This window comes from Bubalus bubalis, chromosome 4 (assembly GCF_019923935.1).
Source record: "Bubalus bubalis isolate 160015118507 breed Murrah chromosome 4, NDDB_SH_1, whole genome shotgun sequence".
Classification (NCBI taxonomy): Eukaryota; Metazoa; Chordata; class Mammalia; order Artiodactyla; family Bovidae; genus Bubalus; species Bubalus bubalis.
In genome coordinates, this window is record NC_059160.1 from 15,616,364 (window position 1) to 15,634,091 (window position 17,728).

Genomic DNA, 17,728 nt, shown 5'->3' on the forward strand with positions numbered 1-17,728 from the left:
ATTATGTATTCTGTGCATCCAGCTCACAACAAACTCATCTGACCAACTGTATTTTCTAGGGCAGCAGGAGCCCCAGATGCAGGGGGCAGCCTGCGGAAGAAGCCAGGGCATCCTCCTCAGCACTGCTGCAGCTCTGTGTGGGGGAGGAGGGGTTTGCTAAGAGTCGTGATTAGACCAGTGAAGTGCACACTCTCCTCTACTCCACTAGAAATGAGGATTCCACGTCCCTGATCCCACCTGCGGAGGTATTCAAAGCAAACACCATCATCGTGACCTGGCAGAAACGGAGTGAACTATTTTAGACCACCCCAGTGTCCAACAGGGCTTCCCTTGCGACTCAGTGGTACACACTCTGCCTGCAATGCTGGAGATCTGGGTTCGATCCCTGGGTCAGGAAGATCCCCTGGAGAAGGAAACGGCAGCCCACTCCAGTATTCTTGCCTGGGAAATCCCATGGACAGAGGAGCCTGGCGGGGTGCAGTCCATGGGGTCACAAAGAGTCGGACAACAATGTGCAATAATAAAAGTATACTTTGAGGCAGGTCCACTCCAGAGAACGTTGTGTAGAAATCTGCACGTAGCAAGTGTCTGATAAATAATCGTGGGCTAACTGGTAACTGTCAGATAAATATTTGACTGATTTTTAATGCTTTCAAAGATCAGTAATGATGTTACTTAAAATGTTGCCTAAAAAAGAATACAGAATTGTGAATATGATCTCAGCCTTGCAAATACACTAAAAGAATGTTTAAAATGTACAAAACTAAATTATAATTATTTCTGAGAGATGCAATCTGGGTAGGTGACTTTTAGTCCCTTCCTGACAGTTGTCAGATACTGGACAGAATCAGAAAATCATGAAAGTTTTTATTTAAAGATCCTAGTGAGGTCCCATTGCCTGGGTCCTAAAAGTGCCCAGCTGACCCCCCGGTCCCCCCAGCCGCAGCCCCTCTTACCGCAGGGCAGGCCTGGCAGGTGGTCTTCCTGCACTCCAGCTTGAATCCAGAGGTGACCCCTGCCTGGACGATGCAGCGGCAGGTCATGCATGCGTCAACCATCACAGTCTTCCCGGGCTGGAACCAGGGGGGACCAGGGTCAGGCCTCCTGGCACCCCGGTCCCCCAACCCCCGACTGCCCTCAGCCCCATGAGCCATCTGTCTTAAGTGTGGGGCCCAGCTGCTCAAAGCTGCTAGGAGCCATCATCACCCCAATTCTCCTCCGGTCCCCAGAGGCCACTCCTTCCCCCACCCTCCCCCCTCAAGGATAGCAGTGGTGAGAGTGAGGGCTTTCCCTGGGGCAGAGGGAGGAGGGACAGAATGACATCTCCCGTGCCTGGGGGCTGAGGGACTGGGAGCTGAGCGCTAGAAAGCGAAGGCGGGACCCAGGCCCCAGAGAGTTGGGGCTTCCACTCCAGGATGCCTGGGAAGTCCTAGGAGCAAGGGAAGTGTGGGTGGAGCAGGTCACCCCGGGCCCTGTCATTTGCACTTTCAGATGCTGCCCACCCTCCACACAGCCCCTGTCCCTGCCCCCCTGGGGAGAACGCATCAGCTCACCCCGATGATGGTGCCGTTGAGCACGCAAGCCTGCACGGGCTCTGGGGAGAGACAGGCGCAGGGCATGAGTGATCGGAACACACCTGCTGGAGACCTGCAACCCGGCCGCTCCACTGGGCTGGGTCTCCCCCCTCCACCTTCCAGTCCTTCCCTCCACCCCCACAAGGCACTGTGGGTCCTCTTGCCCATGTGGCCACACTGACCCCAGGCCCCCCAAGGATGGGCAGCTGCCTGCTCCCCACCCTCCAGCCCCCTGGAGCCCTGGAGGGGAGGGTGCTTGTTTAAGTGATTCACATTGACGGGGCAAGAGAGAGGGTGCTGTTCTTGTGAAGGAATGAAAATCTGCTTTGGAAACTAAGTCCCATGATAAAATCACACAAAGAATTCAGGGTAGCAGGTGGTGAGAGTTGTTTGCTATTGCTGCTGCTATTGGTTGTTTGGCTGATTGGTTGAGTGCTTGGTTTGTTGGTTGCTTGGTTGATGGTTGGTTGGTTGATTGGTTGTTTGGTTGATTGGTTGCTTGGTTGATGGTTGGTTGGTTGATTGGTTGTTTGGTTGATTGGTTGCTTGGTTGCTTGGTTGACTGGTTGCTTGGTTGCTTGGTTGGTGGGGTTAGGAGATGGACAGCTGGAATACCTTCTCCAGAAGAACGATGGAGAAGGTATTTGTAGAATCAGAGAAGCCTGGATCCAATCCCAGTTCTACCACTCAGGTGAGCAAATGGCGGTATCACAGTACTCACTGTGATCGTCAAGGGATGACATGAGACACGGTACAAAGCCAGCACCGAGCTCAGTGATGACCTTCAGGAACTGTCCTGCTTCTCTCCTCTCATTTGCTTTCTCCCCAAAACATTAGGAATGGACAGGAAGATTTGATCCTGCCCATTTCCCTAAGCTGCTCCAAAGGCAGGGATTCAGGAGCCCTCCTGAGCCTTTTTGGAGGGTTGGGAGACCTGGAGGCTGGCCTGGTGGCATGTCTTACCGCAGCGACACATGGGGCAACAGCCCAAGGTCTGACAGCGCAGCTGGAAACCCAAGGGGCAGACGGGGACGTCCAGCTGCGGGCAGGAGACGTTCCTCTGCTGCACGAAGACCTCCTCCTCAACTCGGACACACTCGTGGATGAGACAGGGGTTCTCAGGGGAGGCCCAGTGAGAGCCAACCTGTGGGCAGAGCACCCAAATGGGTCACAGGGCCCGAGGTCCCACTGGGAGTGGGTGGTCCCCTCAGGAGCTGGAGTAGGCCCAGGAGGTGAGCCTGGCTCCACAGCTAAGCCCTGCCCATGGGGGAGGCCCCTGGAGGGAATGACAGCTCGTCCAGGTCCTTCGGTGAGTCTGGGTCAAAGTCCCCCCAACCAAGAGCCCAGCTCAGAGCCACGTGTGCTCCCAAGACAGTCTTGAGCCACCAGAGGAAGCATCTGAGGACAGAGGGTGCTCCCTCCACCCTCAGCCCGCCTGGGAGCTGAGCAACCAGGAACAGCTGCGTGGGGAGACAGCAGAGGGGCAACGCAGGGGTTGGGGGAACCAGCCCATCGCCCAGCCTCACACGGCCTCCCTCTGAGGATGGGATGCTGGCGTCTGGCCCTTGGCCCTGCAATCTGTCCCCAGGCCTCCAGGCTGCAGTGGGTGGCCTGTCCCCTCGGGCTGGCTCCACCATCCAGGAGCACCGAGTGTCCAGAACATGGTTCAGAAAGTCCCCCGGAGTTTCTGACTGGTCTGTGTGAGTGTCTCCCAGATGCACGAGCAGGGGTGCCCAGTCGGCATGCTCCAGGCCCGGCAGCTTCTTTCGGGCCCGGTTTCCTTTCTTCTCTTTTCAGAGGAGGAGCAGAGTGCCCCGACTGCAGCCTCTGTCTTGACCCCTTTCTGACTCACCCTGAACACACCTTCCCGCGGCAGGCCACACTCGACTCTGATCAATAACCCACTGAGCCCTGGACATCATATGCATTAAGAAGACCCGTCCCCACCCACTCCCACTGGTCCCTCATGTTCCAGAGCCACTTCTGACCCCCAAGTCTTACAGGTCAGAGGGAGACTTGAACTGGGGAAGGGAGACTCTTCTGTAAACACTGATGTCAGAGCTGAGTGAACCCTGGAGGCAGATGAGTGACTGGGAGAGAGGGGTACTGAGCCTCAAAGGTACCAGTTGCCAGCTCCCCCCGCCACCAGGACACAGCAGCATCTGACCCTGGGGAGGATTCGCAAAACCAGCCTGATTCTGGGGTGATGGGGAGCAGGCAGCCTGACAGGGCGGGAGGAGGGATGGAGCAAGGACATCCCCAGGGACCAGGACTAGAAGAGGGAGGTGGGACCCTCTGATGGGGAACTCAGCAAGCCCCTCTGTCACCACCAAGGAGGAAGAGGCCAGTGGGCCAGGGCAGGAGATGCGCATGGCCAGGGCAGGACAGTTAACCCTTTGCGCTCCTTCTAAACAGAGTGTGTTTTGGTCTCCCTGGAGGACTGAGAAGGGACCTCACACCCACCCCACACCTGCCTCCTGAGGATCCCAGGGCTCAGCACCCCCACTTTATCCATATCAGCCAGAGTGGAAAGGTCTGTTCACATCGCTGCGTCTGAGCTAAGACTCCCAGGGAGGGATCTTCTGTGTTTCAGAAAATGGCTCCAGAGCCGAAGTGAGGGCCTCTGGCCACAAAGGAGAAGCTAGGCTGCTCTGGTTCAGGGAGGGGGATCTGGGGGTGGGAGGCCAGACAGGAGACGATAGGGGAGGGGAGAGGGGGCCACTGGCATGGTCAAGGGCCACGCCAGAGCTGCAGAAGTAGCTTGCAGGGTCTGGGGACAGAAACACTGTTTGCGTCTCTGGATTGTAAATTTCTCCAACGGAAATCAGTGACAAGGTCAGAGGACCCTGCCTGGGCCATCACACAGACCTGCACCAACCATCAGGGTCCTCAGGTTCACAGGTGAACAGGAGAACATAACCCCCACCCCCAGGAGCTCACAGAACTCATAGAGAGGGCACTGGGCTCCTCCCCAGATCTGAGCAGCCTTAACTAGTTCCCCAACTGACATCTGGATAAACCAACAGCTACATTAAACTCGCCATAGGGAGAGCAAATGGTAGGGAGTGAGCATCTGCTTTATCGAAACCAAGGCCAGCCCTGGACCCCGGATGAGGCTGGCCCGGCCCCCAGCCCCCTGCCCACGCACCCTGGCCCAGACCTACACTCTTCCACTGGGACTGGGAGTCCCCCCGCGGGGAGCCGGTCACCACCTCGCAGGCCGACGGCAGGCACCTTCCACAGCACTCGCCCTCGCGGAGGACGTAGGTGAAGCCCTGAAAACACACAAGGACGGAGTGTCAGGACAGCTGGCAGCAAAGACGCAAGTGCTCTGGTCCCCCCACAGGTGTTCGGAGCTCCGGGGCTTGCAGAGGACAGCCGGACCGGACGTCCTCATCTCTGTGCTCCTCCGGCCCCACGATTGCACTAAGTGGTCAGGAAGCACCACCCACTGAATCACTACGGCTCTCACACCATCCATCCAGATACAACCCTGCCCTCCACAAGCGTCCACTTCGGACCAGGAGCCAGTCCTTGTTGTTCAGTTGCTCAGTTGTGTCTGACTATTTGAGAGGCCATGGAGGTAGCCCACCAGGCTCCTCGGTCCATGGAATTCTCCAGGCAAGAATAATGGAGTGGGTAGCCATTTCCTTCTCCAGGGGATCTTCCTGGACCAGAGATCGAACCTGCATCTCCTGCACTGGCAGGGGGATTCTTTACTATGGCGCTACTAGGGAAGCCCCAAGAGGCAGTCCAAGGGGGTTTTAAAGACGTTCAGAGTTCATGCAGCAGCTGCCAGCTGACCCAACATTTATCACGGCCCAAGTCTAGACCAGGGGAGAACATTCAGGATGCCTGGAGTCTGGGCTCTGCACTAACAGAGCAAGTTACCTGCACGAGATGAGCGCCTTGACCCCAGGACCTCTCAGTAACCTACAGAGCTGGGCTTCCCCAGGTCACCACTTGACACTGACCTAGTAGTTTATGGGGCACCATGAGATGAGACCAACCGTCCCCAGAAAGCTGGCCAGGGAGACCAGCATCCTGCAAGGTGGAAGTCTGCCAACCCATCTTCCTCTTGGAGGTCCTCCAATCTGGCCAAAGCATGGGGGTCTTGGATTGAAACCCTCCACCGAGAACACGGGAGCAATGTACAAAGAACAGACAAAACGGTAATGTGCGAGGCTGTCCCAGGGGAGGAGGGGCCGGAACCCAGGACTAAGCGGCATCTCGGAGAGAAGGGTGTTCGGGACGGGCGTGGGTACCGCCCCGGCTCTGCTCCCCCTGCACACTCACAAGCAGTACCGAGTCACAGGACGTGCTTGACACTCAGCCACACCCCAGTTACAGCCTCTCCAGGGGACCTGGGAGCCTGAGGACCATCTCCATGGGACCTGCCGACACCCAACCCACGTCACAGTGGTGCTTGGCAAGCTGTTCTCAGTCTTAACAGCTGAGATCTCATTAGTTATCCTGCAGCTGGAGGTCAAACCAGTCAGTCCTAAAGGAAATCCACCCTGTTGCCAGCTATACCAGCGTCAGCACAGCCCCAGGCCAGGAGTCAGGACTCGCCCCTGTCTGCTGGCTTTGGATGACCTGCACCACGACATCCCTCTGCTTTCAGCCAACTTCACCCCTCTGCTTTCTAACAAGTGGGAAGAACAGCTCTGCCTCTTCTTCCTTCTGGAGGAGAATCATGAGGATGAATAAGACCTAATGGCTTAGATTTCCCTGGCGGTCCAGTGGCTGGGAATCCACCTGCCAATGCAGGGGACCCGGGTTCGATCCCTGGTCTGCGAAGATTCTACATGCCGAGGGACAACGAAGCCCATGAGCCACAACTACTGAGCCCGCCTACTGCAGCTACTGAAGCCCGTATGCCCTAGCGCGCGTGCTCCACAACGAGAAGCCACCCCAATGAGAAGCCCGCGCACCGCAACTGGAGAGCAGCCCCCACTTGCTGAAACTAGAGAAATCCCACGCACTGCAACAAAGACCCATCACAGTCAAAACAAACAAACAAACCTCCCTACCAAAACACAAAACATACTGGGGACCAATTGTATAAAAACGACCTCTAGCAGCATTCTCTTCACCTGATAGCACGTTACTCCCGCTGCCTCCTGTGGCCTGTGGGAGGAGATGGAGACGAATGGGCGCTCCCCAGAGGCACCCCTGGATCCCACAGCATCATCCTCTCCCAGGGGCCTGGCAGGCCTGCTCCTCCATGGCACCAGCAAATCAGGGAGAGCCGTGGGGGAACTGAATGGACGTCCCCACTTCTGGATTCACTCTCAGGCCCTCCCCTCCATCAGCAAACCACACACACACTTCTGAAAAAGCATCAAGAGCCTTCTCTTCACTGCTGTTGGTACAGATCTGTCCTAGCTCCACTTCTTTGATCAACATGCTCTACTGAGACTAAAGCAATAATAATAATGTAACTGAGCAGGACCATGTGGGGTCTTCTACAGACAGGCCTCCCTCACATCCTCTGCTGTAGCTCCTCTCTGAAGTACCTAGGTAACAATATTTGATGCACATTTTCTGAGTTGTTTTGCAAATGTGACAACTCCCCACCAAACAGAAGAAGTTCACCCCTTGTTGACCATGAGCACACAGTCCCAGGCCTCCTGTGGCCTAACGACTGGTCATGTTCACCCTTATGACACCACCTGCTCCTTCGCTCAGCCCATCGGAGAACTGTGCAAGCTGATCACATCCCTTGTGACCCCCTCCCTCACCTGGCTTTTAGAAATACTTGGCCGAAACCCTTAGGAGATCTTGGGGATGTTTAGGGCAAGAGCGGCCTATCTCCTTACACAGCCCTGCAATAAACCTTTCTCTTCCTCAAACTCCGATGTTTCGGTTTGTTTGGCCTCCCTGTGCACTGGGCACGTGAACTTGTGCTAACAATAAACGCTTTAAACCAGCAAGAAGAATTCAACCCACAATTCCCCCGGCAGACTGTGGTTCCCCTTTCTCTAGAGTCTGATCAGTCTTCACTGGGCAAGAATAGAGCATCCCCAAGTAGTTAGTGGGCAGGCCACCACAAAAAGAATTAAACACTGAATTGGGGGGAGGGTTCCAACTCCCAGTTATACCTCAAATTATAAACATAGCTCGACTTCTTTACCTCAAATTATAAACACAGCTCGACTTCTGTACTTCAAATTATAAACCTGATCTGAAAAATCACCAACCTATGTAGAAACCTATGATGTTACACCAACAGGAAAAAAAACCAAGCCCTGTTTTCTAGGCTATTAATTCACCTCTCTGCTTAAACCGACTCCCCAGCCCTCTGGCCTCAAGACCACGTGGCTAAGATGACCGTCAGCTGAGAACTGGTCACGGAAGGATGACAGAGCCATGCTCGCCTCATGCCTCTTTCCGTTACCCGGCCCCACTCCCCTCCTGGCCCCTCCCCTCTAGCCTTGAACCAGAGGGTCCTAAAGGGACTTCCTTGCCCGTTCCTGGGATCCCCGTCCCGACCGCCCCGCGCTGCTCCCGCTTACCGGCCGGCAGCTGTCGGCGCAGGGTTTCTGGGAGCACTGGACCACGCGCAGGCCCATCACAGCATCCTCCAGGTCCGTGCACGTGCAGGCATCACAGCCCTCCTCCCAGAACCGGCCCACGGGGTAGATGGTGCCTCGGTGGACGCACACCTGTAGACGCAAGGTTTCCTGAGTGAATTCACTCGGTTAATCTAAATGAGAGGTGAGTGGGCATCTGCTGGGACCTTCCCTGGTGGCTGAGACGGTAAAGCGTCTGCCTATAACGCCGGTAGACTCGGGTTCAATCCCTGGGTCGGGAAGATCCCCTGGAGAAGAAAATGGCAACCCACTCCAGTAGTCTTGCCTGGAAAATCCCATGGACGGAGGATCTACGTGTTGGAAGCTACCCTGGGTGCTGAGACTACAGCAGTAAGTGAAACAGCATGGTCTCTGCCCACACTAGAGTCTGGCCCCTTCCCACCCCTGCCCATCTAACTTAGGAAAGCCCACCCCTGGACTGGCCCCCTTCGAGTCTTTCATGGCCCCGGGTGGGGATATAATACACTGGCTGACCTGACTCACTATCACCGCTACCTTCGCTGCATTAAACTCCTTCCTGTGTCCCTCGGAAAGCTGTACCCTACTTCTCAGACTTAGTGATGTCCTTGGACTCGGAACCCACCCATGAATAGCCTTCTGTCCCATGAGGAGTGGCTGAAAGCGAGGGACGGCTGGGCAGGGGCTATGAACGAGTGCTCTCTTGAGGCCCGCAAAGGACAAGGAATGGATGAAACGAAGGCTCGGGCACAGAGTGCGAGCTGTGTTTGAGGCACAGGATCCTGTTTGGAAGAACTGTAGACTATGGAAGGAGCATGGGAGATGAGATCCCAGCGGCTGGCTAGGATTAGAACAGTTAAGCCTGGGGTGCATGTGATACACACGCTCAGACTTTATTTTCTCGGCATGAGATGCTCAAGGAAACTCTTTGATCATGAGGCTTAAAGACACTTTTTAAATAATCCCAAGTGTGTCCTCCAAAGCTCCAAACAGCTGTCTATGTTCACTCACATCGTAACAGTACAAATAGGTTAAAACCATTTTCCTAAACTTGCTCTAAAGAATCTGCCTGCAATGCAGGAGACCTGGGTTTGATCCCTGGGTCGGGAAAGATCCCCTGGAGAAGGGAATGGCTACCCACTCCAGTATCCTTGCCTGGAGAATCCCATGGACAGAGGAGCCTGGCGGGCTACAGTAGCTCATGGGGCCACAAAGAGTCAGACGTGACTGAGCAACCAACACTTTCACTATACCCACTCAGTCTTCCAGCTTCTGTACAGGACCTCTTTAAAGGCAGGACCGTATCTTACACCACGTCTGTAACCTTAGCACGCAGCCATGCTGAGACACGGTAGTCTGTGAGTACCCCCTGAGATAACAAGAATCAGGCTAAGAGAGAATGCTGATGCCCCCCCACCAGGCCACACCGCACTCATCCGGGCAGGAGGGCACGTCTTCCATGAGAAGCACGTGTCTGGCCATCATCCCAGCCAGAGCCGGGCAGCCTTACCTTGTCGGGGAGGCAGGTGGTGGTGGTGCAGCCGCAGTCGTTGGTGACGGTGGAGGCCAGGTACCCCAGCGGGCAGCTCACCGTGGAGTTGGCGCAGCTGCAAGCGCACTCGTACTCGTCACAGCAGCGGGTCTTCCGAAGGGCGGGCATCCGGTGCGGGGGGCAGGAGGGTGGGGACACCTTCGGGCAGTCCTCCTTCCTGCAGGCTGAGGGGCAGCACAAAGTGGTGCCCTGGTCCTGCCACGCTGAGCCCTGCACTCAGCATTCAGCTAGGATGCAAGGTCCCTGGGAACTCTAGCCCCACTGAAGTCAGAAACACACGTGAGCCCCACTCAGGAGCCCTGGGACAGTCAATCACACCGCAAAGCAGTTAGTTAGTCTGCAGGACAGTAAAGACACTAATCCAAAGGGGAAATGTGATGCTATTTTAAGAGAGGAAGAGAAGGCTGCTGGGTGTCCAGTCCATCACCCTCCCAGGCACCTCTGGAAGGGGTGGGGTTCTTTCATCTGCAGATACTCAGAGAGGACAGATGCAGAATCTCTAAGACCCAGGTACCCCAGGCACACAGGCGCTGGTTAGCATTTTTACAGGCTGGTGGCTTATGAGATCTTATTCCCATCTCAGTACCTGGAATAATAAATACCCTACAGTTTTAGGTCCTTCAACAATGATGAATGAAAATGACAGCAAATCCACAGTGTCATTTCATCAAAGCCAAATCCTACCCCATGTCTTTGCCTGTCCCCAGCTTCTTCCAGATATAAAATGTTCTCTCACCCTCAAGGGTTTCCATCTATGAACTGAAGTGAGATTCCAAATCAACAGGACTGTAAGTAGGTATTGACTTTAGGTGGGTATACTCAGTAGCTTAACACAGAATGTGGTTTCTTAACATGTCCAGGACTTTCTTTAGTCCAATCCTAGGCTTAAATTGGTAGTACTTAGAATTTAAATAGATAAACATACAGGAAGTGAAAAATCTATAAATTTATTTGGGAATAAGCTCCAATACTTTGGCCACTTGATGCAAAGAGCCATTGGAAAAGAGCCTGATACTGGGAAAGATTGAAGGCAGGAGGAGAGGGGGACAACAGAGGACGAGATGGTTTGCTAGGATCACCAACTCAATGGACATGAATTTGAGCAAACTCTGGGAGACAGAGGACAGAGGAGCCTGGCATGCTGCAGTCCATGGGGTCACAAAGAGCCAGACACAACAGCGACTGAACAACAACAAAGATCCAGCGAGGAGGACAAACCAAGGGTACATTCCTTCCCCTCCATGGTCTATGGGAGGGTGGGAGTAAATAAAAATGAGATATGGAGACTTCTTCACCTCAGGTCCAACTGCCTCCTAATAAACCCAAGAGGGGGATGCCTGCAGCTGTGCCCACGCCTGCTCCCCCATCACCGCCTGTGGCTGGGAGGAGTCTTAGAGGATTCAGTCCAGGTGTGACCTTGATCCTTCTGTTCCAGACACACCCCAAGCCCAGACTCAGCTCACTAGAATACAGGACACCTTCCAGGCCAGGGGACAGTGATTGCACGGCCCCCTCCTCACCCCCGGAGGGAGGACTCACCACAGGTGAAGCTGGGTCTGCACTCGCCAGGATTGGCCAGCACCGGCTGGAGGCCGTCTTCGCAGTTAGGCACCGGGGGCACGTCACAGCTCACCAGGTCACACACTGAGGGCCAGAGGAGGGATGGGCCCTCAAGGTCCAGCGAGGCCACTCCTGTGCTACTGAGTGGTTCCCTACCTTTCTACACATGAGACCTCCACTGTTTACACACATGATGGCAATGAGATAAAGGTAGAGCTAGAGACGGAGACAGAGGGGGAGCTGGAGATGAAGATAGAGATGAAGATGCAGGTGGAGATGGAGATGCAGGTTCAGATGGAGATTCAGACAGAGATGGAGATGCAGGTAGAGATGGAGATACAGGTAGAGATGGAGATGCAGGTTCAGATGGAAATACAGGTAGAGATGGAGATGCAGGCAGAGATGGAGATGCAGGTAGAGATGGAGATGCAGGTATAGATGGAGATTCAGGCGGAGATGGAGATGCAGGTAGAGATGGAGATGCAGGTGGAGATGGAGATGCAGGTTCAGATGGAGATACAGGTAGAGATGGAGATTCAGGCAGAGATGGAGATGCAGGTAGAGATGGAGGTGCAGGTAGAGATGGAGATTCAGGCAGAGATGGAGATGCAGGTAGAGATGGAGGTGCAGGTAGAGATGGAGTAGCAGGCAGAGATGGAGGTGCAGGCTGAGATGGATGCAGGTGGAGATGGAGATGCAGGTTCAGATGGAGATACAGGTAGAGATGGAGATTCAGGCAGAGATGGAGATGCAGGTAGAGATGGAGATTCAGGCGGAGATGGAGGTGCAGGTAGAGATGGAGGTGCAGGTAGAGATGGAGATGCAGGCAGAGATGGAGATGCAGGTGGAGATGGAGATGAAGTTAAAGATGGAGATACAGAGACAAGGAGGGGGTAGGGGGAGGTGATGATAAATAAATATATACATAATAGACAGATGATCAATAGATAGATAACAGATAGACCCAAGCTATAGGACAAACTCATGTTAATTACTCTCATCATCTGCAGGGACTCCAGATCTAGGCCAAGTCTCTTGAACCCTCTAGACCTCAGGATCACCTTCTGTAAGGTGGGACGTCCACCACACAGGGCCGGTCTAAGGCTGTCTCGAAATAATGGCGGCAAAGAGCCCAGCACATTGAAGAAGCTTTGTACTGTCCATAAATGAAAGCCTTGAACTAAATGACCACCTGTTCCCTCTACTGCTAACAACCCAAGACGACTGGCATGGGGTCCCAACAGTTTAATAAACTGTTCTCCAGTCAGATCTCCTGACGGGGCTTCTGTTTGTCCTTGATAAATTTCATCAGCATAAAGCAAAGTCTCGTGATTTCTTTTCAAGGTCCTCCCGCTGCCTTGATCTACCTGCTCTCCCTCAAAGATTTTATTGCTGAAAATTTCACAAGCCTGTGTTTTATGTCTTTGCCTGTACAGCTAAAAAACACCTCAGACAGGATGAGGACAGCGCACCAGAGATTTCCTGTCATATTAACCAGAATTCCATCCGCTCTGGATTCATTTAATTACACTGTCATTCCACCCATTATTCACAATGTAGTTTGCAATCCTATAACAAAACCCTCTGACACATAACGTGCTGAAATCAAGATGCCCATCCATGTGTGGCCTTCTCTACAGTTACTCTGGCATAACTATGCCAGTTACCCTGGCATACTCACAATTTTTAAAGGTTATACTCCACTTATAGTTATCATAAAATACTGGCTATATTCCCTGTGCTGTATAACACGTCCTTGTAGCTCATCTACTGTGCACACAGTAGTTTGTGTCTCTTAATCGCCCCATTTTACCCCTCCCTCTCCCCTCTCCCCACTGGCAACCACTAGCTTGCTCGCTATATCTGTGAGTCTGTGTCTTTTTTGCTATATTCACTAGCTGGTTGCAGTTTTTAGATTCCACATATATGTGGTATCACACAGTATTTGTCTTTCTCTGTCTGACCCACTTCACTTAGCATCATGCCCTCTAGGTAAATTTTCTTCTTTTTATGGCTGAGTAGTATTCCATTGCATGTATGTACCACATCTTTATGCATTCATCTGTTTGTTTTGGGTTTTTTTTTCCTGTTTTTTTGGCCACATGGCACATGGATTTTAGTTCCCCAACCAAGGACTGAACCCGTGGCCTCTGCAGTGGAAGGATGGAGTCTTAACCACTGGACCGCCAAGGAGGTCCCTATCCACTCATCTATTGATGGGCACTTAGGTGGCTTCCATATCTTGGCTGCTGCAAAAAAGGCCTCTGCGAACACTGAACCCTATTCTTTCTTAATGCTCTCAAACCTTACATTTGGTAAGTCACTGCAGAATCTTTCTAGGAAGCAAATCCTCTTTTCCAGAGGCTACTCTTTCCAGGTTTTAGAAAATCCACCCCCGGCCCCTCCCACCGTCCCCTTCAGCACCACCACCTCGCCCTCCGGGGCTGGGCTGGGGTCGGACCTGGAGAAAGGGTGACACGTACCACACTCGTACTCGGGACAGCACTGCTGTGTGCTCTGCCGGAGCCGGGCCACCTCACATGGGCCGCACGTGGGCACTGGGGAACAAGAGGCCACAGAGGTCAGAGGAAGAGACAATGGTACCCCCCACCACCCCTCGCCCCCTGCAGACGCTGCGCCATGGCAACCAGCCGGCCGATCGACAAATGAGTCTCCCCGGCACGTCCTGTCACCCTGCTCAGATGCGCCCTCAGGACACCAGGGCTGAGAGTCAAGGTGGGGAAAGCAGGAGAGGCCTCCCCGGCCCGCCAACCCGAGAGTTCTACCCACGTGCAGAGAGGGGACTCCAGCCCCAAGAGGCAAGGGGGGGGGCTGGCACAGGTAATCCATGTATGGATCTGGCCCCCCGGCTCTGGAGACGGTGGCGGGGGGGCGGGTGTGGAGGGAGCCTCACCTGCGGCCGAGGGGCAGGGCTGTGTCTTGCAGTTGACCTTCCGCCCGCTGAGGCACGTGCAGATCTGGCAGGGCTGATGGTCCGGGACCCACGTTTCCAGGAGCTGAGGGACAACGAGGTTCAGAGAGAGTCCAGGAGTTCGTGGAAGTCGGGCGTCCCCATCCCTGGCTCTCTCTCCCCAGGTGGGGCCCCAGGGTCAGAGCCACGCAGATGAGCCAGGGGGACAGACAGATGCCAGGGGATCCTGAGAAGGAGGAGCCCACGGGGCTGCCCACGTCACTTTGCACACTCGGGGGAGGGGCAAACCACAGGTGTCCGAAAACATGGAGCTTTCCTGCAGCCCTACTGATGGCGGTGCTAAAATGAAGCAAGGCAAGGAAACAGGGACTCTGGTGTCAGCCCCTGGCCGCGCCCCAAGCCAGAGAAGAAGCTAGACTGCAGCCTAAGAAGGGTTTCCTTTGTTTCTGGACCAGACTTCAGACTATGCGGCAGGAAGAATGGAAACGGGGACAGCAAAACTCAGAACTGCCACGTGGTTGGGTCTGGGAGTGACTTTGGAGACCAGGCTGCAGTTTCTAGATGAAGGGTCACCTGGGGGCTAACGCAGTGACCTTAGGGCTAGAGGTACCCCCGCTGCACAAGGGCTTTGAATCAGGGGATCCCCCACTTCTACGTAGGCTTCACCCCTGGGTGCTGATGCCTGGCTTCCTCCCCTGCAAGGTGAGGACGCCCCCCAAGCCTGCCTCCCAGGACTATGCTAGGAGTTGAGGGCTGTGAACAGCACAGACCGCAGAGCCAAGAATGGCTCCCTTCAGACTCAGCCATGCAGGAAAATTCCAGTGAAATCGCTCCCAAATAAAATGCATTCTTATCCAGCAGCTAAAAGGCCACTAAGAAGTTCCCAGGTCGGGAAAGTCTTACTTATCCCATCTGCTTCCACGGTCCACAATCAGTATCAGCCACTGAGAGGAAGGACATGGGAGAGCTCCAGGTAACCCCTCCCCCAGCTGCCTTCCTCCTGTGGGATTAAACCTCGGAGGCCTCCCTGGGCACCGTCTGCTCACTGCACACATGTAAGAGCGCACATCTGAGGGGCCAGTGCCACGTGGCACAGTTTAGGGCTTTATGTAAACTACTCATTTAATCCTCATTTAATCCTCACCGAAGCCCCACAGCCAGGACATCCTTATTGTCATCCCCACTCGTCCAAGGAGACAGCAGAGGCACCTGCCCAGGTCACATGGTCACAGCATGGAGTTAGGATCTGGACCCAGAATCTACTTGGCAACACGGTGCTTAGCTGCCTCCCAGTAATGAGCATGCATGCTCAGTCGCTCAGTTGTGTCCAATTCTTTGAGACCCTTTGGACTATAGCATGCCAGGCTACTCTCTCTATGGGATTTTTCAGACAAGAATACTGGAGTGGGTTGCCATTTCCTTTTCCAGGGGATCTTCCCGACCCAGGGATTGAACCTGCATCTCTTACATCTCCCGCACTGCAGGTGAATTCTTTACTGCTGAGACATTGGGGAAGCCCCCTTCCTAGGAACAAGTAGCATGAAGTATGTTCAGGATAATTCCCCAAAGGTTCCACACTGACTCACTGAATGTGCCTTCTAATAACCTTATCCAGTGAGGATGACCATCGTCTGCACAGACCAGTGGTGAGGATCACCATCGTCTACGATGACCAGTGGCGACACCAAGGCACAGAGCAGGAGCTTGACCAGGTGGACTCAGCATCCTAGCCCTGGACATCTGCTCTCTCTCCAGACCACAACTGCCAAGCTCAGCCAGCCCGCTGCAGGGCTGGGGGAGTGATGAGCGCTAGACACTCTGTCCCAGCCCTCGAATGGCTGATGGTCAAGCCGAGGAAATAGGACTCGCCCATGAAAAGCTGAATGAGATCTCTCAATTGTGATGCATTCACATCACAGAATCCTACTCAGCCGTAAAAGCAAACAATGAAACACACAGCACGGATGGATCTCAAGAATATTATGCTGAGTGAAAGAAGCCAGGCAAAAGGGGAGTAAATATTGCATGAATCCGTTTATATAAAATTCCAGAAAATATAAACGAATCTACAATGACAGAAAGGAGACCAGTCCAGTGGTTGCCTGGGGATGAGAGGTGGGGGGTACGGGTGTATTAAAAAGGAGGCTCAGGAAACTTTTGGAGGTGATGGGAATTTCATTATTTTGATTATGATGATGGCTTTACAGGTGCAGGCACTTGTCAAAACTCATCACACTGTGCGTTTACCTTTGGTGCTGTTTACTGTCTGGGAACTCTCAATAGAGCTGATTTTTAAAATAAAAAAATCCAAGAGCCCCGGGAGTGCAGAAAAAAGAGTTCACTAGGATTAGGGGCTGCAGAGAGGTCTCACCTCCTGGGAGTCTGTCCACCATGGGAGACTGTGCTGAACTTGGAGGACAAGGAGCAGCCCTGAGGCTTTGTGAGCAGGTCCCGCCTCAAAGTTCAACAGGGACCAGCCTGGTGCCAGCAAGGCAGGCGCAGAAGGCAGGATGAGGACCAGGAGGCAGAACAGAGAGTGCAGCAGCCACAGTTCCAGCTCCTCCCAGGGGCTGTGAAGACCCAGGAGGGGCAGAGGGCGCTGACCTCAGAGGCCCAGGACACAGGACACGGGAGGCTAGGCAGAGTGGAGGAGAGAGGGGGTGACTCACGTCTCCCAGGGCATCTCTCTGTCCAGGCGCTTCCTGCTCTTTTACACTGATAATGATGCCAAGAAAACCGTAAATTGAGGGATATTTAGACATTTACGTAACAAAAGTGATGAGATAAGAAAGGAGATTATATAGAGAGATGATCTTATTTGCAAAACAGAGATGCAGACACAGACGCAGAGAAGAAATGTATGGACACCAAAGGGGGAAAGGGGGTGGGATGAATTGGGAGACTGGGATTGACCTATATACACTACTATGTATAAAATAGATATCCAGTGAGAACCTACTATATAGCACAGGGAACTCTACTCAGTGCTCTGTGGTGACCTAAATGGGAAGGAAATCCAAAAAAGAGGGGATTTTATATGTATATGTATAGCTGATTCGCTTTGCTGTATAGCAGAAACTGTGCTGTGCTGTGCTTAGTTGCTCAGTCGTGTCCGACTCTTTGCGACTCCATGGACTATAGTCTGCCAGGCTCCTCTGTCCATGGGGATTCTCCAGGCAAGAATACTGGAGAGGGCTGCCATGCCCTCCTCCAAGAGATCTTCCCATCCCAGGGATTCAACCCAGGTCTCCCACCATCCAGATGGATTCTCTACCGTTTGAGCCACCAGGGAAGCCCACAAAAGAAGCAACTATACTCCAATAAAAATTAATTAAAAATAAAAGAAGGGAGATATATATTTACTTATTAGTTTTTTCTCTCTTTTTAAAAATGAACTCCAGACATCTTAAACTTAAGAATGAGTAACACAATTTTCAACTCTCCTGGGAAACATCACAATAGATGACCAAAATCAGGTGTTAACCTCCTTTTCCAGGGATTTCCATTGTCCCAAGAAGCTCTTCAGGCCAGAGAATCTATGGTTCCTGAAAAAGCC

General features: G+C 53.5%; 1 protein-coding gene across 1 annotated transcript in view; it reads right to left on the reverse strand.

The window, feature by feature from the left end:
* Positions 1-17,728, reverse strand: part of VWF (von Willebrand factor) — a 122,358-nt gene that overhangs the window by 9,395 nt on the left and 95,235 nt on the right. The window contains exons 39-47 of the mRNA XM_006065776.4: positions 14,155-14,257; positions 13,724-13,798; positions 11,220-11,324; positions 9,639-9,844; positions 8,093-8,242; positions 4,739-4,849; positions 2,538-2,718; positions 1,554-1,594; positions 957-1,073 (exon numbers count right to left, since the gene is read on the reverse strand). Of these exons, the coding sequence (XP_006065838.4) occupies positions 957-1,073; positions 1,554-1,594; positions 2,538-2,718; positions 4,739-4,849; positions 8,093-8,242; positions 9,639-9,844; positions 11,220-11,324; positions 13,724-13,798; positions 14,155-14,257 (1,089 nt within the window). The remainder of the gene's footprint in view (positions 1-956; positions 1,074-1,553; positions 1,595-2,537; positions 2,719-4,738; positions 4,850-8,092; positions 8,243-9,638; positions 9,845-11,219; positions 11,325-13,723; positions 13,799-14,154; positions 14,258-17,728) is intronic.